The 27269-nt window shown below is 34.6% G+C and overlaps 1 protein-coding gene across 5 annotated transcripts in view; it reads right to left on the bottom strand.

Moving 5' to 3' along the window:
* The window catches only part of CNTN1 (contactin 1), a 372094-nt gene that overhangs the window by 69497 nt on the left and 275328 nt on the right, over positions 1-27269 (bottom strand). For 3 of the 5 annotated variants that reach the window (XM_074403087.1, XM_074403086.1, XM_003926652.3), the window contains one exon: positions 7738-7896. In XM_074403087.1, coding sequence (XP_074259188.1) covers positions 7738-7896 — 159 coding nt within the window. Of the gene's footprint in view, positions 1-7737; positions 7897-16587; positions 17594-27269 lie in introns of those variants that run through there. The other 2 variants (XM_074403088.1, XM_003926654.3) reach the window with 1 other exon arrangement.

Raw genomic sequence — 27269 nt, 5'->3', positions numbered from 1 at the left:
CAACATCACCTACGCAGAAGCCTGCTCCCTTCAGAAGTCAGCTTTGCTCTGGAAGCAGATTTATGCCTCAAGCCAAATGGAGAAGAGAAACAGGAACAGAGAGACTCTGTGTCCTCTTTCTTTAGCCAAGTTCCTTCTAACCTGTTTGTTATTCTTGGAGCCAGAAAGAGAGTAAAGTACTTTGCATAATGGAGGCAAATACTGGGGATCAGGAGCAGACCTTGTTTTAGACCTGATTTTTTTTTTTTTTTTTTTTTTTTTTGAGACGGAGTTTCGCTCTTGTTACCCAGGCTGGAGTGCAGTGGCGCGATCTCCGCTCACCGCAACCTCCGCCTCCCGGGTTCAGGCAATGCTCCTGCCTCAGCCTCCTGAGTAGCTGGGATTACAGGCACGTACCACCATGCCCAGCTAATTTTTTTTTGTATTTTTAGTAGAGACGGGGTTTCACCATGTTGACCAGGATGGTCTCGATCTCTTGACCTCGTGATCCACCCGCCTCGGCCTCCCAAAGTGCTGGGATTACAGGCTTGAGCCACCGTGCCCGGCCTAGACCTGATTTTTAACTGGGTCAGTTCTGAGTCAGGCCATACAGATAATCTCTGCAGTGAAAAATCAGATCTCAACTGTATAATACCAGTTAGAAGCATTGCTCTTAAAAAAAAAATCTGTATGTTGTGTATTAAATGGTTAGTTCTTTAGATATTTGTTTTATTTTTAGTGTCAGAAAAATTTTTTTGGAGATGTAGTCTTGCTCTATCACTAGGCTAGAGTGCAGTGGCATGATACTGGCTCACTGCCACCTTTGCCTCCTGGATTCAAGCAATTCTCCCGCCTCAGTCTCCCGAGTAGCTGGGACTACAGGCTCACACTACCATGCCCAGCTACTTTTCTTTTCTGAGACAGAGTCTCACTGTGTCACCCAGGCTGGAGTGCAGTGGCTCGATTTCAGCTTACTGCAAACTCCGCCTCTCAGGTTCAAGCCATTCTCCTACCTCAGTCTCCCAAGTAGTTGGGACTACAGGCTCACACTACCATGCCCAGCTACTTTTTGTATTTTTAGTAGAGAGGGGGTTTCACTGTGTTGGCCAGGCTGGTCTTGAACTCGTGACCTCGTGATCCACCCACCTCAGCCTCCCAAAGTGTTGGGATTACAGGCTTGAGCCACTGTGTCCATCCCAGCTAATTTTCTTTTTTGTTTTTTTAGTAGAGACGGGGTTTCACTATGTTGGTCAGGATGGTCTCGATCTCCTGACCTTGCCATCTGCCTGCCTCGTCCTCCCAAAATGCTGGGACTACAAGTGCCAGCCACTGAGCCCAGCCTTTAGTATAAATTATAAACAAAGAGATATAAAGCAGGATACCTTAGTTCTTGTTTTAGTACTTAGGCAAAAGTACACAGTTTAGCACCCAGCTATAAGCAGTAATTCATAGATCTATTTACAAATGCCTTGAAGCCCTAAGATTTGGAATAAAAAGTTTCTTACCATTCTTTGAGGAAAAGAGAATCAAGCCCATGGGTATCCTAAGGCCAATAATTCATTGTGTTTTAGTTGCCTGGAAACCATACTGTGGTGCCTTACCTTTAGACCACACTGATTAGGTGTTTGAGCAGCTTTAGAAACAGCCAGAATGACTTCAGGACTAAAAAACAGATTGTGTCAAAAATAACTCCAGCCAATGTAAGCCCCTCCATGGTAGATTTTTAGAAGTTACCTTAGTGAGTCCTGGTATTTCTTGAAGATCTAAACACAAGCAGTATCTTTGGAATCCCCCATTTCAATGTAAAACCCAAATATTTGAAAGTACCCCAAACAAACCTACTCACTCAGAGGTTCTAAATAAAAATTCAGGTCTCTGAGACTGGAAATGAGCATTTAAAGGCTTCTCATTGGTTCTAATGCACCTACTCAGTTTCATGTTACAGGTCCAAAACCCAACCCGCAGATCACCTGGCAAGACTCTGGAAGGAACCATAGGTTTGGCCAATTTCTGTGAAGCAAAGAAAAGCAAGCTATGCTCTGGCATCTTAGAAGGTGTGAATTCTTGATCCTTCTCTAAGGGAAATATGAATGTAGCCTCATAATATGCAGAGAAATTCATGTTTGAAATGAGAACTACAAAAACTGAAGAAACAGAAAGGCAAAAAAAAAAATACTCTCCTACAATAAACCTAGAGTGTTTTTGTTTTTAAAAACAGAATACTAATACTAGGTAAAGATGTGGCAGAAGAGATACTCATATACTCCTGATGGGAATAAAGACTGGTTCTACCTTACTGCAGAGCAATTATATAATATAGCTTATAGGTTTGGGCTGTTTACACTTAATAATTTAATTTACAAATATCTATCTTAGGGAAATAATGTAAAGTACAAAGCAACATTTATGTGCAAACATGTTAATTGCAGAAAACTTTTGATAATCAACTCAGTCTTAAATATGACAGAAATTTAAATACAAACATATTTTCTTCTTCATTTTTGGATAATTTATTCCAGGTCCTCTTAACTATTTCTCATAGCATGGTTACCATGCCTGTTTATGTTCAGTCCAACATCCTCTTACACACACATACTCCATCACTAATAATGATCTATTATTTGCCCTCTGACAGTAGCAGCATAGAATCAAACATAATTTTCTAACAATGACCTGAGCATCTTGCAGAACTCCAGGAATGGCATCAAACTGTGTGCTGTCCATCCACTAAAAACAGTCCAGGAGAAGTAAAATTTACATTAGGTTGTCTTTAAAATATGTAGTCTATTTCTTCATCTCATTATTCTAAATTTAATCTTCGGAATACTGAAAGTTGATATCTTTGAAAAATATTTAATATCTTAAATATTTATTTTCATAAAACTGAGTTTAATATTGTACCTTTGTTTCTTAGTGGTCACACCATAAATTAAAATTATATAATTTTTATTTCTGTATTCGTTGTAGAAAATATTTTTCACTTCCACTTAGAATGCAGTCACAAGAAGACTTCATTAGTACACTAACACAAAGAACACATAGATAATGTATAAAGTATCATCTTTCAAAGCCCATTAGAGAGTTGAGTTTGTGAAGACACAATGGACTAAAATGCATTATTCGTAGAACAGTGAGAAGGATGTAGTTATAGACGTTAACAAAAGAAAACATTATAGACGTTAACAAAAGAAAACAGGTTAACTTCTAACAGATATTTAAAGACAAAGTATAGGCTGATATGGCTGTTTAAAATTACTGGATGATCAGATCAAATAAGGAGAATCTATAAAATTTGGCAATCCTTTTTCATAGGCCTTCATCATATATACTCAAGAAAGTTTTGGGACAGAACACAAGTGTAAAAAAGAAAAAAAAAAGAGAACTTCCCTCAGGGGCACAGATACCACAAACATGAGATAAGGGCAGGAGTGCTGAGAAAGATCTGCTTCCTCTGTGAGGGACAGGTGCTTTGGACCTGTTGAAGCCCAAGCACTCTGGGCTTTAGACTGATTATCAGACAGCAGCTACCTGGGCAGAAGCAGGGGAGCTGAAAGAACCCTTTGTGGGGTCCAAGGTAGGAGAGCCTGCTGAAGTCTGATAGCAGGACAAGAAAATCTCCAGATACTCAGATATGTAGGAAGATCTGATCTTATACTCAAATCACTTGAAGGCTATATTAAAATCTAACAACAATGCTCACATCATTTCAACTACAAATTTGATTGACTCAGTCTCTAAAATAATGACATGCACTTTCCCAGACATCAATTAATATTTACTTTAGTAATCACTGTTCTTCTATACACAATGTTTGGAATTGAGCAAAATGTTATCAGACACATGAATAAACAAAAAAATGTGACCCATTGTCAATTAGGAAAGAAAAAGTTAACAGAGCTAGACTTAAGTATGGCCCAGATGTTTAAATCATCTGATGGGTTTTAGCATAACTATAAGTGAAAAAGTCAAGTGAAAAATATGTACAACTTGTATAAACAAATATGAAATTCCCATGGAGTACTATGTGAACAATATTAAAAGCAGCCAAATGCTAGAAATAAAAATTTCTGTACACAATAAAGCAGTAGGTCAAAAGTATTTTAATGGGATTATTCACAGACTGAATCTAGCAGAATACAGTATAAAAGTGAGAGAGGTAATTAGCCATTATCTAAACAGAAGCACACACACACACACACACAGTGTTCATTATCTGTAGAATACCATCAAACAATCTAACATACATGTCAAGAGAGACCAAGAAGAGAGAGAGAGTAGAGCAGAGGAAATGTCTGAAGGGGTAATGAATGGCTAAGAATTTTCCAGTTGAAGAAAATATCAACTCAAAGATACCAGAAGTCAAGCCAGTGAAGCTCCATTAGGATAAATGCATTTTATCAACTGAAAAGCAAATACAAAAGAAATCTTGAAGCAGTCACAGAAAAGGGACATATCAAGTACAGGGAATAATGATTAAGGCAATTACTGACTTCTTATCAGAAACAATGCAGAAAAGACAACAATATTTTTAAAGTGTTCAAAGTAAAATGAAAAGCAATTTGGAAATATCACAAAGATGAAAGTAAAGACATTTTCTGATAGAAAAAAATGTAAAGAACTTTTGAGTCTAACAACCTGAACAATTAGAAATGCTGTAAGTTTCTTATGAGTGAAAATTATACCAGATAAAAAACAGTTTTACAGAAAGGAATGAGGAACCCATATATAATAAATATATTAGAAAATAAAAAGGAATTTTGAGGCACCTTTCAGGAAACAGAATAGAAAGCAATTTTCTAAGCCTGAAAAAGTATCTAAGATGGCATATTCAAAGCAGTGAAAATAAACAAAAACAAAAATTGTCAATCAAGAATATCATATCCAAGAAAATAGATGTTAAAACCAAAAGCAAAATGAACTCCCAGATAAACAACTACTGAGAGATACTGTTACTAATAGACTTATCTTACAAAAATTATTAAAGGAAGTTCTTCAGGTTCAAAGTAGTTGATCCCAAACAGTAATTTGAATAAACTCCCCCAAAATAATGAGCGTTGGTAAAGGTAATTTTCTAATTATAAAAGATAGTATTCATACTTATTTTTTCTTCTGTCTTCTCTTAACTTATTTAAAAGTAATTGTAGAAAACGATACATGCATGTATATATGTTCACACATACTTTGTGTATTTATATGTGTGTGTATGTAATTATGCTATTGGATCTATAATAATATGTAATGTATTTGATACTAGCTGCACAGGGGACAGGTAGGAGCAAAGCTGTAAAAAAATGACATATAGTTTGTATATTTGTCTGCTCAAAATCTCATATTGAGATTTGATCCCCAGTTTTGGAGGTGGGACCTAATAGGAGGAGTCTGAGTCATGGGCGTGAATTCCACATGAACGGCTTTGTGCCTTTCTTCCAAAAATGAATAAGTTCTTGTTTTATTAGTTCAGGTAAGAACTCAAGAACTGATTGCTACAAAGAGCCTGACACCTTGCTCCTCCCTTTGCTGCTCCCTCTCTCACTATATGACAAGCCACTTTGCTTTCACCATGCATAAAAGCCTTCTGAAGCCCTCACAAGAAGCAGATGCTGGTGCTATGCTTCTTGTATAGCCTGCAGAACTGTGAGCCAAATATATCTCTTTTTTTTGAAAAACACCCAGCCTCATATATTTCTTTATAGCGATGCAAAATCGACTAAGACAGATGATAACTAAAATCAACATGAACAAATTAGGAGGACCAGAAATAGTAAGTATATAGGATAATATAACAAACAAATTAACAAAGGATAATATAAGCAAACATGTATTATTTTAATAGGCAAACAATTATAGGAAGTGATAATTTTAACATAAGATAATTGGATTTGTGACATATATAGATGTAATACACACACACACACACACACACATTTCACTGAATATGAAAGTGTTTCTTCTGTATAGCTCTATTTCATCTTCCTCTTTTGTGTTATTATAGTAATATATATATTACAATGTATCACTATATATTAATAGCATATATTATATATTATGGTAATATATACTATATTACTTTATATTATAGCATATATAATAAAATATACTATATATTTTATATATGCTATTATAGCATATTTTCTTATATGCTATATAATAGCATCTAATAAAATCTACGCTATTAATATATAGTAATATAGTAATATATATTACTATAATAGCATATAACATATACTATTAATATATAGTGATATATATTACTATACTAGTGCAAAAGAGGAAGATGAAATAGAGCTGTCTAGGAGAAATACTTTCATATTCATGAAATTAAGCTAATAAACTATAAAACCTATTTTGATAAATTCAAATGTATCTGGTAAGCCCTAAAGTATTCATTAAGTATGTATGTGTGTGACTATACACATATACAGTGAATATGAACTTCCCGTCATTTTATGTTTAGAGAGCAGGATTATACACACAAACATACACACAGTGAGTATCTGCCTATAAACTGCCAACAGAAAACATACTCCAGATTAAAAGACTCAAATTCAATGAAAGTAAAAGAATTGGAAAAGCTGTATAATGGAAACAGAAACTTAAGGAAAGCATCAGTGGCTATGATTAATATCAGAAGTACCCAATTTAAAATTTATCTGCTACCTACCCATTCCTCTTTTCTGTTGTTTCTCTCTAGCATTCATCACCATATGACTTACTATATATTTTAATTGTGTTTTGGCATCTATCCTATAATATAAGCTCCTTGAAGGCAGGTTGTGTTGTTGTTGTTGTTTTGTCTATTTTGTTCACTGCTGCTCAGCTATACATACAGCATCAAGAACAGGTTCTGGCACACAGTGAGGACTCAATAAATGCGTGTTGAACAAATGAGCACTATGGGCCCTGATCTAGGTGCTAGAGATAGAACAGTGAATAAAACAGTTTTTACCTTCATGGAACTTACTTTCTAGTGGATATTTTAAAATGAGAAGCATATTTTAATTGAGCTACATAATAAGCATACATAAGTAATTAATGAAATAATTGCAATTAGTATTCCTTTTTCAGAGCCAAACCAAATTTAAGCCATTTGTTTATTTTAATGTGGCTAATTTCTAACAGTTTCATTATTATCATACTTTTCCATTCTCTTCAGAATTAATTAATTAAGTGGGTATATATCCACTTACTCTTAATTTTTCCTGATCAACTTTAGAAAATATAAGAAAAGAAAAATGCTGAAAGATCAAAAATATCTTTAAAAATCTGTTTCAAAGAAATTCAAACCAGGTGAGATTTTTCCCACAAGTAAAGGGTTCTAGTAGTAACATTTGGATGCTTAATTTAAGATTTATGATCAATGTGGCTTTTCAGAAATGTAAAACTATAGTACCTATATAATCGAATGAAATGGGTCATAAATAACATGCTATAAATGCTATTTGCTCCAAAATAGACTTCTCAGTGATTTTGGGGCAGTAAATCTCACACAAAACTCAAATAAATCCAGGAGGCCTCATTTTGCTTTCCATTCTAGATTGATTTAGAAATGATACTTCTTTTTCTATAGCTTTAACACATTTAAATATGTAAGTTCCATGGAATTTTCTCTACTACCAAAATATTAGAATTAAAAAATATTTTTTAGAAAGAAAGCCTTTCAAGGTAGATAATAACATTTTTAAAACCTCCAAATTTTTGTTTTTGAGAAAAGAATTCACTTTGAAAACATGCACAGATTAAGCAGACAAATAAACTTACCTGTCTTTGCATCTTTCCAGTCATCTGAAAGAATAGTCTTGGTCTGAATAGTGTATTTAGAGATAGGACTATGATTGTCTGAACCCCGGCTCCAAGTCAGTGCTACGGAAGTGGCTCTAATGTCTTCTATTCTCAGACCACCTGGAGGGCCTGGAGGGCCTGAAATGAAAATTTGGGCAACGAATCAGTGAATCCTAACAAATGAGTTAAACACCCAGTAGAATACAAAAATGTCTTCTTAAAATTAATCTAAAGAACATTTGTACAATATAATCAGTATAGCTGCATTTCTTTTAAATATAGATTATAAGAAGTGATATCATTTGTGGTTTTCACTGAATGATTTCATGCATCTCTTTTTAAGGAAAGAGATAAATGCCATCATTTTAAAATGACATTGTTATGCAGGTATGTGATAATCTCCAACTCATTATATGCAATTGGCACCACGGGGACCTAATACAGATTGTCGCATAGTGTGATTTAATGAATTCTTGCTGAATGCATGAATCAGGGATGGCACAATTTAGTTTAGATATGGGAAAAGTTGGTCTCCTGTCATTCTGCCTGTCTTTTTTTTTTTGAGTTAGGGTCTCACTCTGTCCCCCAGGCTGGAGTGCACTGGAGTGATCATGGCTCACTGCAGCCCCCACCTGCCTTCCTAGCTCAGGGGATCGTCCCAGCTCAGCTGCCCAAGTAGCTGGGACTATAAGCACTCCACAACACCCAGCTAATCTGTGTGTGTGTGTGTGTGTGTGTGTGTGTGTGTGTGTGTACTTTTTTGCAGAGACTGGGTTTCACCGTGTTGTCCAGACTGGTCTCCAAGTTCTGGCCTCAAGTGATCTGCATGCCTAGGCCTCCCAAAATGTTGGCCCTACAAGTATGAACCACCACACTGGCCCACATACTTTCTTGTAACTCTTAATGTTTTAGGTAATTTATTTACTTGAAGTAGAAATTTCTGGGAATCATTTCATATATCATTTTGCATAATACATTTCATGTTAATTATAGTCATAAGAATATTAAAAAATGTTTCTACTTATATAAAAACAATTGTGAATTCAGAAATATACCAGGAATGCTCTTAAAAACCTCAAAATATATTGAAGAGTCAGAAAAATTGTTATTGAAGAACATAAAACAATGTTAAAAATAGGTTTTCATATTTGCTTCATAACTCAGTACTAATACTATCCCTTTGTCCTCTCAATGGAGCACTGTGTTGGAGGATAGAGATTAAAAGATAAATGAGACACAACTTTTTGGGCTTTAAAGAGCTCTTTGTCTTCAAATAAGACAAATAAAAATAAGAAAAAGAATATCCTTTAGTGAAGTGGCATCTATCACTTAAAAAGCTAAGGAAGACTTTCAGTTAATAGACAGCTCTTAGTACAGACATTTCAAAATGTTTATCACTAAACATGCATATCACCTGCTTTATTTGCACCAGAAAGGAGTCTACCCCTAACTGATTTAGGCATACTGAATAATTAATTAACAATTTGATTAAGTAGCACCATCATTTTTTATAATGAATATAATACTAAAGGGGACATTTGTCTTTATCTTTGAGCTGAAATATGTACCTTTATATTTATGTATCAGTTGAGTTACTTAGCTTAGATGGCCTTTTTCTTTATACAAACTTTGGTATTTGCAGAGGTATGGCCAACAGTCCAAACCTTCACCTATTTCCTTATAGTGGACCCAAGGAAGAAAATGTGTACAGATCAACAGAAACACATCACCACTAATGTTAAAATAACACAATAATTTATATATCAGTTGAGTTACTTAGCTTAGATGGCCTTTTTCTTTATACGAACTTTGGTATTTGCAGAGGTATGGCCAACAGTCCAAACCTTCACCTATTTCCTTATAGTGGACCCAAGGAAGAAAATGTGTACAGATCAACAGAAACACATCACTACTAATGTTAAAATAACACAAGACACACACCCTATCAGTTACACTAAATTTTATTATTTGGAAATATATCACATATAAGCAAATAAACTTTTATAAATTTATAATCTATAATAGTATATTTCTTAAATAATTGAAAATAGACACAGAACACATTTGATATTCAGAAAGATTATATTTTTCATGTGTACAAAAACACATTGAAAGACAGTGCACATTCTGGATCAGAACCAAGAAGTTCATTACTTCACATAATGCAGCATCCTAAGTCAATTACTGAGTAGAATACTTTAGAGTGCTAAAATAAAAAGTTAGAGGTGAATAATCAAATAATTTTTCAGAGGAAGACAAAGCCCTGTAATGCATGCATTCAGATACTTTTTCTGAGCATAGGGGTATGGCATTCAGAAAATGTTACAGGGAATTTAAGATAAAATTACCATAGGTTAGTCATTAACCATTAAAGTATAAATCATTTCCCTGCTGTCATTCTCTGATGTTCTTGAGGTGTCAAATGAATAATATTTCACAAAGGTCAGAATAAAGCTGTACATCATTAGTGTATTTGTTGAGACATTATATGCATAATATTTCAGACATCCATTTAAGGAAAATATTGTTGAGCAAAACACTATAGTTATACTTGTCCATTGTTTTATCAGATATACATCTGGCCTATGGTAGGTTCTTTCTTAAATATTTGGTGAATACATAAATAAATTTATTATAATTGATGTTCAGGCAGTTCTGTAAACATAATTGGCATCCATGATAAAGAGTCTTCATTTCTCCAATTGTCTTGAAATACTATATTATCATAAACAGGTAGAATTGAGAAGACAAATGTAAAGGGATGGGTTGTTGTCTTCAAAACCCTGGTGTGGGAATCTTCCTTGGTTAATGGTTCTACTGATATGAAATAGATTTTTCTATCTAGTACATCTAGTAAATCCCTACAAATATCTCCCAAAAAGTACCTGAGAAAAATAATACTATTAAAGTCATCATTGTATGAAAAAGCAGGGATTTTAGAATTAAGACTTAGCTTTAAATTCTGTGCCCTGATTTATCTTGGGCAAATTTCTTAAAATCATTAAGTTTCTGTTTTCTCCTCTGTAAAATAAAAGTAATAAATATGTAAGAGTGTTTTTGGGCCAAGTGCGGTAACTCACACCTATAATCCCAGCACTGCAGAGGCCAAGGTGGGTATGTTACCTGAAGTGAGCAGTTTGAGACCAGCCTGGCCAACATAGCAAAACCCTATCTCTACTAAAAATACAAAAATAAGCTAGGATGGCAGCATACACCTGTAATCCGAGCTACTCAGGAGGCTGAAGCAGGAGAATTGCTTGAACCTGGGAGGCAGGGGTTGCAGTGAGCCAATATTGTGCCACTACACTCCAGCCTGGGTGATAGAGCACAACTCTGTCTCAAAACAAAAACAAAAACAAAAACAAAAACAAAAAACACAAAGATTACTTGTTAGTATTGAAATAATGTCCTTAAAGAATGTAATTCTCAGCCTGGTCCATAGAAAGCCCTCAGGAAACCTTAGCTATTAACAATAGTATTATTATCATTTTTTAAAAGACTTCTGGACATCTTAGCTACCTGGCAGCAATTATTAATTAGTATTTTTTCAGTCATTGTCAGGGATCTGTTTATCAGAGTATTCATTTACCATTTATTATTTAAAAGAAAGCAGGGACAGTAAACCAAAAATAAAATTCTAAGCCCCCCAACCATCTGAAAGGAACCCTTCTCCTGGCAAGGGCATTCCAAAAGTAACCTGAAAACCTAGTTCAGCCAGTGATGGGAAGGGGCAGTCAGACATGCCTCATTATATCCTCCTCCTTTTTGGAATTACTGATAGAATAGACTATTTAAGTCTGATAAGAAGCATTTACAATCTATTCTCTGAAGCTTGCTGCCTGAAGTCTTCATCTGAATGATAAAACCTTGGTCCCCAGTACCCCTTATGGTAATCCAGACATTCCTTTCTATTGATAACTCTTTCAACCAAATGCCAATCAGAAAAATCTTAAAATCTACCTATGATCTGGGAGCCCCTCACTTTGAGTTGTCCTGCCTTTCCAGATGGAACCAATATACATCTTGCATGTGTTGATTGATATCTCACGTCTCCCTAAAATATACAAAACAAAGCTGCAGCCCAGCAACCTTGGGAACATGTCATCAGGACCTCCTGAGGCTGTGTCACAGGTGCATCATGGCTTGGCAAAATAAACTTTCTACATCGATTCAGATTTGTCTCAGATACTCTTTGGTGTAAAGGACAACATAGAAAGTAAAATGTTTTCCAGTAATTTTGATATGGGTAAGGAAAAGTTGGGAATGTGAAGACACTCTGTGTGTATTAAGAAATCAGTTTTTGGGATCACGAGATCAAGAGATAGAGACCATCCTGGTTAACATGGTGAAACCCCATCTCTACTGAAAATACAAAAAAAAAAAAAAAATTAGCTGGGCATGGTGGCGCATGCCTGTAATCCCAGCTACTCAGGAGGCTGAGGCAGGAGAATTGCCTGAACCCAGGAGGCGGAGGTTGCTGTGAGCCGAGATCGCGCCATTGCACTCCAGCCTGGGTAACAAGAGCAAAACTCAGTCTCAAGAAAAGAAAGAAAAGAAAAAGAAAGAAATCTGTCTGTGGCAAAAATAGAGCTTGGAGACAAATGTGGACAGTCTGACTTTAACCCAGGGCCAGCTTGCAGAGTCTCCCAGTAGGAAGGTTTTCAAGCAGTGTGGGCTGATGTTACTTGCTTATTTATTTATTCTTTTTTTTTAGAATGGACAGAAAAGTGTTGGGGTAGAAAAAAAAATGACAAAGCTACTTGTTTCTCAGCAGAAAGGAAGGCATTTAGGAGCTGACCACCCTTCTGATTCTTTTGTCAATGAAAAAAACCCAATCATACGTAATTCTAACCCTGAGTTTCTTTTTTGTTTTTTAAAGTTTCCATTGCCATGTACTCTCAATAAATTCTTCAGAAAAGAATTGAAGCCAGGAAAAATGTAAGCAAATGACCTGATGTGTGCAGCTGATTTCACTATTACTTTACTGATATATCTTTCCAGTTTCTTAGGCTGTTCTCAGCCAGATAGCTAACTATTCCTAAGAACGATTTACCCCAAAGTTATCAAAAAAGAGAGAAATTTTTCAGCTGAAAAAAACCATTGGAATCTGACCCAATTTCAAATGCCTAGATACGTTAAATGACAAATTATTTTAGCCTTCTATTTCTTTCTTTCTTTGGCTGTAATAATTAAAGATCTGTGGTAGAAGGAAAAAGAACTGAAATGTATTTCTGACTACACCAGGCAAAGTCTTTTTTATCAGTTTTTCTCACTAACAAGTATTACAGCCTTAGAAAGAGATGACAAGAGAAAAAGAAAAAGCAATATGGAGGAGGGAATAAAAAGTTATTTAAAGCTTGCTTTTTGTTTCATGCTTTTATGAATACAGTTTTATCTTTACTCTGCTCTTGTCACCACCTCCCCCTGCCCCATGCTCTGGAGTTTCTGAAATACATTTTATTATGCTCATATATCATATTCCTACTATTTCTGTTCTTTCTGTTTCCTGATTCTTCCAAATGCTGACAGGCTGTCATCAAGAGTGGACACCCCTAATTGTGCTCAGCCTCTCCCACTGACTGAATTTCTCTTTCATTACAATTGGCAGGACAAACTTCAGTGCTGATTTTTTGCTTATTTTCCTACTCAAAATTGTAGTGTTCTTTGGGCTATCTTTCTGAACTTCAGATGGGGACTGCCACTATGGACTATTCTTCCTTTTCTATTTGCATGACACCGCCCCCCCCAACCGCCTTACTATTTTTGTTTTGCACCAATTATATTCTTTCACTCTCACTTTAAAAATCTCTCTTGGAGAATGCTGAGACTCTTCCATAAAAGTTCACCTATGGAGCATACAGAAATAATGATCTATCAAAATTCTTGTTAGTGTTATATTTCTTACCTTGTGGGTTCTTCAAAGTTTGGCTAAAAACAAATCTACAACTACTGAGACTTGTTTCTGTCACTTTTTTTTTAACCTACTAAAGGACTGGGGAAATGACTTGAATGATCTGTTATTCATGGTTCAGTGCAGAGTCTCATTTGTCACATCCCTACTCTCCTTCTCTAAATTTCTTTATGTTTTCATCATTTTTACTATTAAATCATGGGCTACAGACAAATGATAGATACATTTCAGTATTTAACATAGATCACATACATTTAAGAGTCCACTTAAGCCAATAAAGATATAAATAATACATTTTACAAAAGGAAACCAAAGTCTAGAAGGGCTGTTGCCAGAATTGCATAGCTAATCAGTGACAGAGTACAGAGACGGGATCAGAGACAAGGTCTTCTGGTATAACACCCTCGAAATAAGAAAACATCCGTTTTCAAATTCAGATCATACAGCTTAAATGTGCCTGTCTGCAAAAGACTTCCTAGAAATTACCTGGATAAGAGCAAGTCTATCTGTTGTTCTCTTTGGAATTGAACTGGTAACAATATAAAATTTACATGATATAAAATTATTAGTGATTCAGAAAGTGGAAATTTATATTATATATTTTAATAAAAATTATGCCTGTTTCTGAGTACTTATATCAAGTCACAGCCAAATCTTTTACAATTCTTCCCAATAACCCTATGATATAACTGCTATTATTTTTCATATTTTATAGGTGAGGAAACACAAACAGGAATAGATTAAATAAAAGGGCCATGGTCACCCAACAAGTAAATTTCAAAGTTAGGATCTGAACCCAATTAATTTGCCATGAGACCAAATTTTCAACAACTATGCTAAAAACAATAATTTTAAAACAGCATGGTCAAGTATCATATTCAAAAATGTTATTAGGTTTCCATTGTTGACATTTCTTTTTGGGGAGAATATGAATTACTTGTGCACAAGTGAATATTTTGGAAAATATGACAGAAACTGTAATATATCGATCATAGCTTTTTATTTTTATTTCTTTTATAGAGATGGGGTTTCACCATGTTGCCTAGGTTGGCCTTGAGCTCCTGGGTTCAACTGATCCGCTTGCCTCAGTCTCCCAAAATGCTAGGATTACAGGCATGCACATCACGCCCAGCCAATCATACCTTTTAAATCTTTGTTTCTGTGTTAACTCAGATAAGTAAAGATAAACATATCATCCATGTATAAATTTATATTCAATACATTCCCATTCTTTATTATTGCTATAAAGATATTTGGTAATCTTTCCTGGCTTTTACTAATGTTTTTAGGAAAAAATACCTATGTATGAACAAAATATAGATTTCATTGTTACTCAGTTCTCATTCATATGTAAACTGATTAAAAACAAAAATGATGAGAAATACAGTTGTTTATCAGTTCTGTCATTTCTGCTTTTAAAATGTAGTAACGTTCGATGAAGAAGAATTTAGACATTTGAGGAAGGACAGTGAGAAAACATATATTTTCCAAATAATACGTTCTAAGCTGACCATATTTTCTTAATATGATTACTTTTTTAAAATAAATTGAATTGGATAGAAGACTAAAATTAAGATCCTTGAGTCTCAATTTCTAAACAGGATGTAAAGTAGCTGAGCTGTGACTACACCCCCGGTATCATTTGAATTGGTGCCACTACTTAGGAAGTAGCCCTAACCGGCTGTCTTCCTCTCAAACACTGGTTTTCTAAACAACTATAGTTGGAAATGAACCCCCTAAAACTACTGATTCTTTAGGGAATACACCTAGCACATTCATTTAATATAAATCTTCATGCTGCAGAACTGGTATAAGCAGGAAAATACTGGTGACATTCTTTTTTTCACTGGTAATTCCCTAGTAAGAAATTAAAAGCAAAGCACCACGTACAAATATTCTGTGGTTCACTGTTTATTTTTACCAAAATAACAAATTTCAATTAAAAGTTTGAAATGTTAAGGAAACAAAAAAACTTTTCAGAACAATTTACCTCCCTTTTTAAATCAAGCAATCATAAAATTGAAATTGCTGACAGAAAACGAGTGACAGTTCTATTAGGCCAGGTGACATCTTCTTTACCAAGGTATGTCGAAATCTCATTATTTATTACAGACCTCTTCTTTCCTTGAAAATTTGTTAAGACAATGGCTCTAATATCCTTATTTCAAAATAAAAATCAATGTTGTGTAATCATGTTGATGTTTAAACTTGTACTAAGATGAAGCTGAATATTATTAAATATCTCTACCATTTAATAGAAGTACGGTAATTTTCTTAACCTCTGATATTGATAAAGGTAAATTTAGATCCCAGTTAGAAATAAGAATACAACTAAAGGGAGATAAATGAATCTGTATAATTCTTCGACTTGATAATAATATAGTTTAAGACTGTCCTTTCTTTTCTGATAGAAGTCACATTTGTCCTATGATTCCCTTTCAAATTATTATTCTTTCTTTAAAAAACTATATTCCTATTTGGTCTTGGTGGTATAATTTCAGTAAGGACTACATAGAAAGATGCCCTTAATATGATTCATACATGTCTGCATGGTGCTGTTTACAGACACATGAAAATTCTCAAATTGATTTTAAACATCTTACAAAAATGGCAATTAACCTGGTTCTCTAGTCTCAATTCTAAGATAGCTCCTTTTGGAACAGTAATTGAGACTAGAAAATATAAAAGATGGAAATAAGTAACATCTTGAGCCAGAGAAATTTATTTCTTTATGATGACTAATAAATTATTTTTAAAGTTAAACTATATATATATATATATATATATATATATATATACATATGTAATAATTTAAGAATTATATTTATTTCCCTCCAGGCTTTCTTCAGAGTTCTTCTGACCACAGGGAGAATTGCTAGATGAGGTAAATGAGAAACTCATACCTAAACACACACCTGTCTAAGAAAATCAAAATTATTTATTGTGAAGGAGTAAGAATTTTAAGCATGTCTCTTTGACCAAACAGGGAAAGTGAAGGCATTTTCAAACAATAAAATTTAAGCAGTTCCAGAAAAAATTATATACTCCTCAATTTTAATCTTCCACTTCTACTTAAGTCCTTCCCATAAAAATTAAAACCTTCCACCCAAAAGAAAAGATCTACAAAAGTTGATGGCAGGAGTTAATAAAATTAAATATGAATGCATGCTGTTAATGGCTTAGTCCTCTTTACTAAAATCTTGCTACTGAGATGAGGGTTTCCTCTACATGCTATCCATTTTCACTTTCCAATTTCAGGAATTGTTCCAAAAACCCTACAGATTCAAGGTAGGACTTCAATTGTTTACTGATGCTTTTCATTCTTTCATGCCAAAGAATACGTATGGCACTAGGATTTAAAAAAAAAAAAAAAAAGACTGTTGGAGTAATGCCCCTTTTAGCTTATGTCTTAATTATGATGACTCATTAGAGAATTTGACAACCTTGCTCATTACCCACTTGAATAAATAAAACAGTACACTCAATGGCAATACTCCTGTATTATGCAATTCTTCGGTTCTTCATAAATTTTTCAGATAATGAGCTAATTTCTGAGCTATATAATTTCAAAGAAAAATAGGACATGAAAACACAAAACTTTCATTTGGTCAATATATAAAGTACTGAGTTAGTTCACTAGCCATTTTTAAGGTATTAGTGAAGCATTATAGTTATATTTTAAAAAATCTTTATGCTCAACTTATGTTTACATGTTTCAAAAGAGAAAACATACTCTAAGAACTAGGTAGGGGAGGGGAACTGCAGAAGCTACAATACTGAGTTAGTCAAATCTAATATAAGATGTTAAAAAAAAATCTTTCACACAAATGGTGAGTGTCAACGATCACCAGGTTGGAGGCAGGCTTGCACAGACGGGGAGAAAGGAATCCACCATGTTTTTCTCTCCACCTTTTCTGTTTTTACCTGCAAGAGGAAAGATCAAGGCTGAAGGGAGAGTGTGGATGCCCAGTTAGGGCCAGGAAGCCATGTACTTGGGGGATTTGCCATGTTTCCTTGATGGGTCAGTTGAATGAATGAATACAGAACGGTATCTTCCCCTACACGCTGAGGACAGGGGGCCAAAAGAGAAAACCAATGTCACAAGCTCCGGCCCAATTAAAACCTTTCCCTCATACATAGTGACTGACTTTTCTAAAGAGCAAGAGTTGTAACTGAAGTCTCTCCTCAAAAAACAAATAGCCAAAACAAATCTCATGGATCCTTTGTAAATTTCATTCCACATAGTATAAGTCTACCTACTAAAACATATGCTTATGTCTTGAAGACTTCTAAGAAAAAAAAGTAATGAAGACAGATTGAAGCAATGGTTCAAAAAAGTTAATGGTTGAGGCTGTGTTTTGTGAGAACTGTCTTGAGTTATATTTTATTTATTTCTTATGTCTATATACACATTGATAGTAAAGGGAAGAAAGTCAAGGAAAACATTTATAAAAAGTTGCCATGAGCAATGTATGAATTGTAACAATTCATATTTGCTTTCACAAATAGGGGATTTGAGGCTCACAGTGATTAATCAACTAGCCTAAGACCATAGGTTAAGTAGGCAAAGTGGGTATCTAAAGGCCACAGATTTTCTATCACACCATACAAATCATTTAACAACAGTATGTGTATATTAATACAGCAATCATCTTTATAGGAAACCATGTAATTAACAGAGTGATCATTTACCTCATTCCCTATGCATAACTAAAGATAGTTATTATTAGAATTATACCATTTTATAGCCACTACTGCCCGCTGGAGATAGCTGTTTAAATAGAAGAAACAGCATCTAGGAAAACTTGTCTATGCTGACTGCTTGTCGTAAAGTCAGTCCTTAAGGTAAATAGTAATAAAGGTCATGAAACTCATTTGACATTTTAAGCATATGAAACTTTAAATCCTTTTGATGAGAACTGAAAATGCTAATTTTAGATATATTCTTTTTTTTTTTTCTTTTAAATGCAGTTTGGATAGATTTTGCTATCTTACCAGAGTTTGCTTATCTGTGATTTGAGATTTTAAGTCTAGAAAGAGGGGGCTATAAACAGTCACCAAGGGAGCCTCCCTAAACTCCTCCAGACAGAGGTGCCATTTCTTTGAATTAGTCACTATATCTACCAATGTAGGAAGGTATCAAACAGTGGTCCTCCAAATTGCTTAGACCTTATACATCAACGGGATCTAACATATTCCTATCAGTAGTAGTTCCTTTCTCCTGGAGAAATTCTCAGGAATGTGTGCAGGAGGGGTGGGGTCAGGCTCACATTGTTGAGAGCCACTAAGAGTGCAGGGAGCAGATGCTCAGAAGTGGGCTCTTCAGTAAGACAGGCCTGAGACTATTCTGGGTATAATTACACAAGGGACCTCTACAAGCTGGTGTGTCACAAGTAATTTGCTACTAATAATATTTGAGAATTCAGAAGTTTGTGCTTTTTTTTCCCCAAAAGGTAAAGTAGATTCCAAGTTATACCTGTAGAATGCTAACTCTCACTCACTTGCATCCCAATGCACTTTGAAGTGAAGGTGTTGGCTCTTCAGGGTGCCCTGGGAAATGCGCATGAACCTCAGCCACTCCCTTGTCTTCCCATGTCCACACAGTGATCATCACTGTTAGCTGGCATTAAGCAACTCACAATTAAAAGAGTATTGTGCTTTTTAGGGGAAAAAAGGGTTTTTTGGACTTATGCCAGAATCTGCAATCAATTATGAGAGTACATTGTACAGTTAAACATGATCATGGAAATGCACTTCGGCAGAGGAAGGATTGAGAACTACTCCCCACTGCTCTGATCTAATAGGGTATCCCTTTTCAGCATCAGTTGCAGAATACTTAAACATTTCTTTCTTTCTTTGTGTATGTTTCATTTAATCCCAGTAGTGATTAGAGTTACAGAAGCTACTGTAGTAATTCAAAAACACTAAAATCTCTCTGTAGCTTCATAAACTGACTATGACTTTAGAGGGTAAAAGCTTTTTCTGAGTTCCCTTCATTCTAATATTCGTAGGTGCCAGAACTTTTATGACCGCATTAAATTTCCAGGAACTGGGTTGAAAGCCAGCCTGCAAAATGCTGCATCAAGAAAGCATTGCATAGTCATGAGCCTGGAAATGGCAGATTGCACAAAAATCATAGATAATAAAACTTTGCTTGAAAGGGATTTTATGTCATTTAGTTTTTTCTTGGTTATATTTTCAGTAATGAGGCTAAGGTGTTTTGGTCTTTTTTTATTTAGTAAAGTGAGCTGAAAAGGGAAGATATTAATGAAATTCTAATTTTAAACAAGCTAAAATGATACTCTACTCTCCAACTTAACTTGGAGTTATCAATAACTCAGCATGTTTTGATGGAACAATCTAATTAATTTGACAGACCATGTAACAGCAATGATAGAGATGCATACTACAAAATTATATGGTCTGATTTCTGCCTTTGGGGAAGTTAAACATCAAGAAGGGAAAAGCATGTTCATGTAGTTGAATTTGGAACACTAGTATCTGGCTACATTCTGGCTTTATAATTGATAGTTGAAAATATATTTTTTCTTTTTTAAACTTCCTCTGCCTATGAAATTGGAATAACAATCCTTGTACTATCATATCACCTCATAACAATTTTGTAGATGACATGGTAAAATCTATAGGAAAGCCCTATAGGTGTAGACATTATAATCTAAGATATTTGAACATTCTAAATGAACTATTTTTAACTCTATGAATTATATATATATTTTTTAAAAAAGCAGGAAAACACACATCAAAATTTCACTTACTATTTTTAGGCCAAAGAGCACATTGTCAAATCAAGCTTTAAAGCCATATAGTACAGTTAATTTACTGTTTTGCTATTGTAATTATAACTATATAAAGCTGACTAGCTGAAAAAAAATTTAACTACTATAGTTTCCCTTGTAATAGGCCAGCCATAAATATAACATGAGCAAAAATAAAATAGCAAGATCAGTATCACTGACTTTCAATAAACATTTATAGCCAAGAAAGTAAGGGCCCACATTTTAACTTTTCCATATTGATTATTTTATCCCATTGAATATATCCTAGTGTTTAGTTACAGTGTGCTACAGCCATGAGCTGGGTGTTATACCTGAAATTAGACTGTCTGCATGCAAACCTTGTTCTTCCATTTAGTAGCTTTGTGACCTTGAGAGATTAACTTAGCCTCATTAGATTCAACCTTCCATGTGTAAAATGAATATGATACAGTAATGGTTCCCATCCCTTAAAATTGAATCTGATAAACAATGTCTTTAATAAATGTTATATATCCTCATGATATAATCAATACATGTTATATGACATATATATTATAATATGCTATGTAGTTATGTCATAATATGATACATTAAATTATGTAATTATATATCTTTATTTTTATTTTATTTATACACACACACACACACACACACACACACACACACCCCTTTTTATAGCCTAAAGATTTGAGTTGGAAAAATATATTTTACCAACATAAATCACAATTACTTTAAAAATATGAACTAATTGCCATTTATTCATTTTCATCAAGACTTTTGGATATCACTGATTATCTGTATTGCTCTTGAACTTTGACATTATTGGCATAATTGTAGCCTAATTTGGCATAATTGTCTGGTAAATATACCTGCATGTATGAATCAATATGGAGCACTACTTCCTGAGTAGTAGAAGGGTTGTTGTTCCTACTCTGTAGGAAGGTCTTACAGAACTTAACAGGCCTTGGGAGTTCTTAGATACTGTATGCACTTCAGATTTGTTTTTTTAAGTGTTGTTGATTTTGTTTTTTTTTTTTGGTTTTTGAGATGGAGTCTCACTCTGTCACCCAGGCTGGAGTGCAGTGGCATGATCTCGGCTCACTACAACCTCCACCTCCTGGGTTCAAGCGATTCTCCTGCCTCAGCCTCTCGAGAAGCTGGTACTACAGATGAGTGTCACCATGCCTGCTATTTTTTTTTTTTTTTAATTTTTAGTAGAGATGAGATTTCACCATATTGGCCAGGTTGATCTCTAACTCCTGACCTAGTGATCTGTCCACCTCGGCCTCTCAAAGTGCTGGGATTACAGGTGTAAGCCAACACCCCCAGTTGACTATTTTATTTTTTGAGATGGAGTATTGCTCTGCTGCCCATGCTGGAGTGCAGTGTCGTGATCTCAACTCTCTGCAACCTCCGTTTCCTGGGTTCAAGCAATTCTCCTGCCTCAGCCTCCCCCAGCTTACTATTTTTCAAGGGAGCCATGGATACACATTAAGAGTGCATCTAAAAGGAAATTCCAGTTTGCCAAAAGCTGACCAGTTTGATTATAAGAGACCCAGAAGTAGTTGATTGCAGGAAAGAAGAAATTCTCCAAGGAAGCTTTTCTCATTGTACTCTAGTGAGGAGGGTAGAAAGAAATCTAAATTTATATTAGTGCATGAAATAATATTTTCTAACCCATATATTTTGTTTTGAATTTGTAAAATTAAGTGTTAATTTAGATAAATTTTTTTTTTTTTTTTTTTTTTTTGAGACGGAGTTTCGCTCGTTACCCAGGCTGTAGTGCAATGGTGCGATCCCGGCTCACCGCAACCTTCGCCGGCTCACCGCAACCTTCGCCTCCTGGGTTCAGGCAATTCTCCTGCCTCAGCCTCCCGAGTAGCTGGGACCACAGGCAAGCGCCACCATGCCCAGCTAATTTTTTGTATTTTTAGTAGAGACGGGGTTTCACCATGTTGACCAGGATGGTCTGGATCTCTTGACCTCGTGATCCACCCGCCTCGGCCTCCCAAAGTGCTGGGGTTACAGGCGTGAGCCAGCGCGCCCAGCCAATCTAGATAATTTTTAAGACCCATCTTAAAATTTAAAATAATGTGACTCATTCTGAATAAATCACACATTTTGTGGCCATATTTGAAAAGTTTCTTGAGTGCACATCAGTTAACATTGAACTTGCATTGAGAAATACAATGTCAAATTATTGACTTACTTTAAAATTCCAGAAGTAATTGAGAAAGCTGTCATTTTTACTAGAGCTTTTGTTTAAACAGCCACTGAGTTCTAACTTTAAATTTTCTAAATTCTGTATATTATAACCAACTATGCATTTCAGCTCAGTATTTTAGCTTTTGTATATTACAATTATGGAGAACTGGCCCAATAGCATTTCTTTGATTGGAATTTGTTGATTCTCAGTGGGAAGTGGAAGGCTTAATTTCTGGGCAGGTTTTGCTATCAATGGATGTATTGCTGTGGTTAGTGCAGAGTGGGGTCAGGATGGCTCAGAATGGCGCCCAGTTGTCATTGTTCCAGCCAGTGTGGGCAGCAAGGACCATTTTCCTGTCTCAGTCCTGCAAGGCTGATGAGATGGAATCTTTAGTCTGTCTCTGTGGCAAGACTTTGTTGGCCAAAGCAAGTGGAAAGCAGAGGCAACCATCCAAATATCTGAGGTAAATGTGTGTTTTTCTGCCCTAAATACTTGAAAAACTACCTCAACCATTCTCTTTGATTTGACTGTGATGATTTAGACCCAGATCTTTCTGCCTTTATATGTTCGTCTCTTTTCTGTGCGTGTGTGTGGTGTGATGACATGTGTATACTTATATGCCTAACTTAATATGTATATTACATGGAACCTTTATGTCTATTCTTCCCGGTTACATGATAATGAAACTGATTAATTTAAGAGTGCTTTTTATTTATTTTGGCCTGGCATACCTTAATAATAATTTCAAACATAAACCCATATTTACTTATTTAGGAATATGTTGAATATAAGAATTCTTGAACACAATGTGAACATTTATGCCAGATACCACAGAAGCCTAAAATCTGATTTAGCACCAAGAGTTTAACAAACTTTTAACATGGCAACACGCTGTCCTGTGGTCTTCACTACTATCCAAGGTTCCTGAGCTGGTCATACAAACAGAACCCTAAATAATCCAAGAATTAGTGATTAAATCTGTTTCTGATACATGTCTTTGGCTTTACTTTTTCCTAATACAAAACATATAATTTTTAAAACATTGTTTTAAAACAATGTTTTAAAAATTATATGTTTCATATTAGCATATGTCAAATAATGGGAACAGAAAGAAAAGAGCAGAAACTGTAATCAATAACGTTTACTATTTAGTAAAACTTAATAAAAGAATTTGTCTGCTCTAGAACAGACTTGATAATCTTTCTGATATAGTGAGTTTTACAAATTAACTACAGATTTTATTTATCCATACTTTCTGGAGAAAGTTTAGTACAGAAGGCTGGACTGGGGTCCCAAGATTATTGTTTTCCACAATATAGATGGGTAATATAGGGGAGGAACTCTTTCTCTCAGAGTCCAAGTTGTTAAATAAAGGGGTAGAAATGGTCTAGATAACCTATAGGATTAATTCTACATTTAAAATTGTATTTTTAAATTTGAACATAAATGCAGAGATTTCATAGAGTCACTGTGAAGAAGTGGGAAGGAGCAAAGATGTAACTAATGCATGATTTGCCAATAATAGGACCATGAGAATGCTTTTATCATAAAGAGAGAAAATGTTTATCATTCTGTATTTCTTAAAAAAAATAGAAAACTAATTTGGCTGGACCATCATCTCCAAGTCAATGCTTCAGAACTAATTTTTTCTGGACAGTGAACAGTGGAATAGTCTGGATATTAAGTCTTATAATGTAAACCAGCTGGCAAGAAAATACTCAAGAGCATTTTCCATAGAAGAGATCTTTAGGCAAGTACTATAGTACTTTAAAATACTGCAATATTATTCAAACTAAAAAAATATATTGACAGCTTCCATCAGGTTTATTTATTAGATCGACCATGTTACCTTAACTCATCCAACAGTTTAAAAGTGTTTCAGTAGTCAACCAAATAGCCTTCTTAAGAAAGAATCTGGTATGGTTACCACATCATTAGTCTAAGTAACAAAAACCTGAACAGAGTATATCAATAAAGATGACCTCCAACTAATATCTCTCTCCATTCTGTAACTGTATTTTTGTCTTAGAAATAAAGTGGAAGGCTGCACGCATGCGCGCACGTGCACGCGCGCGCGTGCGCGCGCGCACACACACACTTACATGATGTTTCTGTCTAAATACAAGTCCACATAAGATAAAATGAATAAGCTTCTAATGTAATAATGTAAACAACACAAACTTATTTTAAGGAGAAAATGATTTACAGAGTTTTCATATCATTTGCTTTAGGTTCAGCTACTCTTTTTCCAAAACATTTTAAAATTTGATACAGCATACATTAGGGTTGAAAACCAGACCAAAAGAAAAGGTGTAGATAGTAAAATTGTTTTCATTTTCTTTTGTTTTTGAACTCAGACTTGAGTGAAGAAACAACATTTAATGTAGTACATAAGATATGAACAAATATATAGTATATAAGATAACATCCTAATTGCATTTTCTATTTTGGGAATTTCAGTGGCAAACATGTTTTGTTCACCCAGGTGGCAGGAAAGTGTTCCTAAAAGCCAGTAACATTGCCAAAAAATGTATAATGCATTAGAAATACCAGAGAAAGTGATAAGACATGTGTAAGTTAAAGCCTAATTTTTTTTTTTGGGGGGGGCCTAATTTTATGGTCTATTTTTGAATGTTGTCTAAAAGTGCACTCATGAATGAGAATTTAGATTTGGCAGGCCACACATACGTTTCCAAAATAAATCCTGCTGAATAAATCCTGCAAGACCTTTGCCTCTAAATGACACTCTTTTAGCTGAAGACCTTTAAGTCTTTCAGAAATATCCTTTAGGATATTCATATAAGGCTGTTCACAAGCATCAGACACTTACTTGATGAAGCAACCCGAAATACACTTTTATGGGACCTAAGAAGTAAAAATTGCATTGTGACAACAGAGGAAATTTGTGTCAATACGCTTAATGTTTTATATATAAGAAGCCTAAAAACATCTGATTTTTATATAAGAAGCCTAATCACATCTGAAATATAATAGCTGATTTTTATTTTAAAATTAAGGCAACATAATTTTTAACTACAAAGGCCTTTTAAATATTAAGTAATGGATAGTGGTTTAAGTTCTAAATTCCTTCAGCCATATTACAAAAATCACTGTCTTAAAGGGGTGATTCTGAAATTACTTCTTTCACCAACAGTATTACTTCCAATTGATGTTGATAATATGTTCTTCATAAGAAAAACGTTAACTTTAACTAAAATCTTCTTTAAACAATTTAAATGTCATAATAACAAGCATAGCATTTTAATTTCTTGCCACCATGATGAACTAATTTTTGTATTTTTGGTAGAGATGGAGCTTCACCCTGTTGCTCAGGCTGGTCTTGAAGCAATCCACATTCCTTTGTCTCCCAAAGTGCTGGGATTACAGGTGTGCGCCACCATGCCTGGCCATCAATTTCCATTTTTTACAGAGTTTCATATCTTATTATCTAAATTTGTTAGAATCCTGAGTGGGGCTAAGTTGAAGCCATCTTATTTCAGAGTAGATAATCTGCTTTTGCCAGGATTATGAGGAACAAATGTCTATTTATTTATCTTCATCTTCTACTTTATATGTTAGATCTGCTGGACAGTATCATTTGAAGAAAGGTTACTCTTGCAAAAATAGTCTCTATACTGTAGAAAAACTAACAGAAATATTGCCACAGTTAACAGATATAATTCATATAAAAGGCAGCTTTGGAAAAGAAAATCACACGATCAATACAATCTCATGACTTGGAGTTGTTTGCAGAGCTGGTGGTTAGACACCATGTGCCACTTTACTGGTCTCTTTTCCTTAAGCATCTTTGGACCCAGTTAGTTGGTAAATAAATTAAAGTGATATAGCTTTCTATAGGTACACATTTATGCTTTTACAGACCTACAATTATTCATATTTGATTATTGGGGCCATTTTCTCTAGATTGTTTTTCTTTGGCAACAACTGCTACTGCTTTCTTCATTTCTAAATCCTATCATATATGATGCAGAAAACTCAGCAGGAGTGAGTTTTCTCTTGGTAAAAGGCCTCATGAAATCAAATCCAATGCTACATTTTCTATTGACTATATTTTTCCTATATTTAATTTTAGTTTTATATTTAGAGGCATTCAGATTTAACTACTTGACTGCTTATATTCTAAGCTCAATATACAATAAAAAGGCAAGGAATAAACAAAAACACATTTTTTTCCTGATACAGATCACTTTCATCAAGCTTCATGCATATACTCACACTTGCCCATCCACAATTACAAATGCATGCACACACACAAACATATGCACACACACGTTGATTAGGGCAGCGACACTGTTCTCAACGTGTATTCATTTCATTCACTGTAATGTAAGCTAAAAGAAATCCACAGTCTTAATTATGTCTAAATATTTATACTTTTGTTTCAGTTTTCTGATAAGGCATAATCATTTATACATTAAATTTGTTTTGTTATAAAAAAAAATTCTTAGTGATCCTGACATTAAATTGCTTTCCCCTCTACTCTTTTTACTATCTTTCTCATCGCACTAACTTCTGCAGCTGTAGTTCAGATTACCAATATCTGAACATGGATTAAAATTAGTCCGTCTCAAATATGGCAAGTTCTTATACATGCCTA

This window comes from Saimiri boliviensis, chromosome 7 (genome assembly GCF_048565385.1).
Source record: "Saimiri boliviensis isolate mSaiBol1 chromosome 7, mSaiBol1.pri, whole genome shotgun sequence".
In the NCBI taxonomy this organism is placed as follows: Eukaryota; Metazoa; Chordata; class Mammalia; order Primates; family Cebidae; genus Saimiri; species Saimiri boliviensis.
The sequence above is the reverse complement of the archived record's forward strand: the minus strand, read 5'-3'. Positions and strand labels throughout refer to the sequence as shown.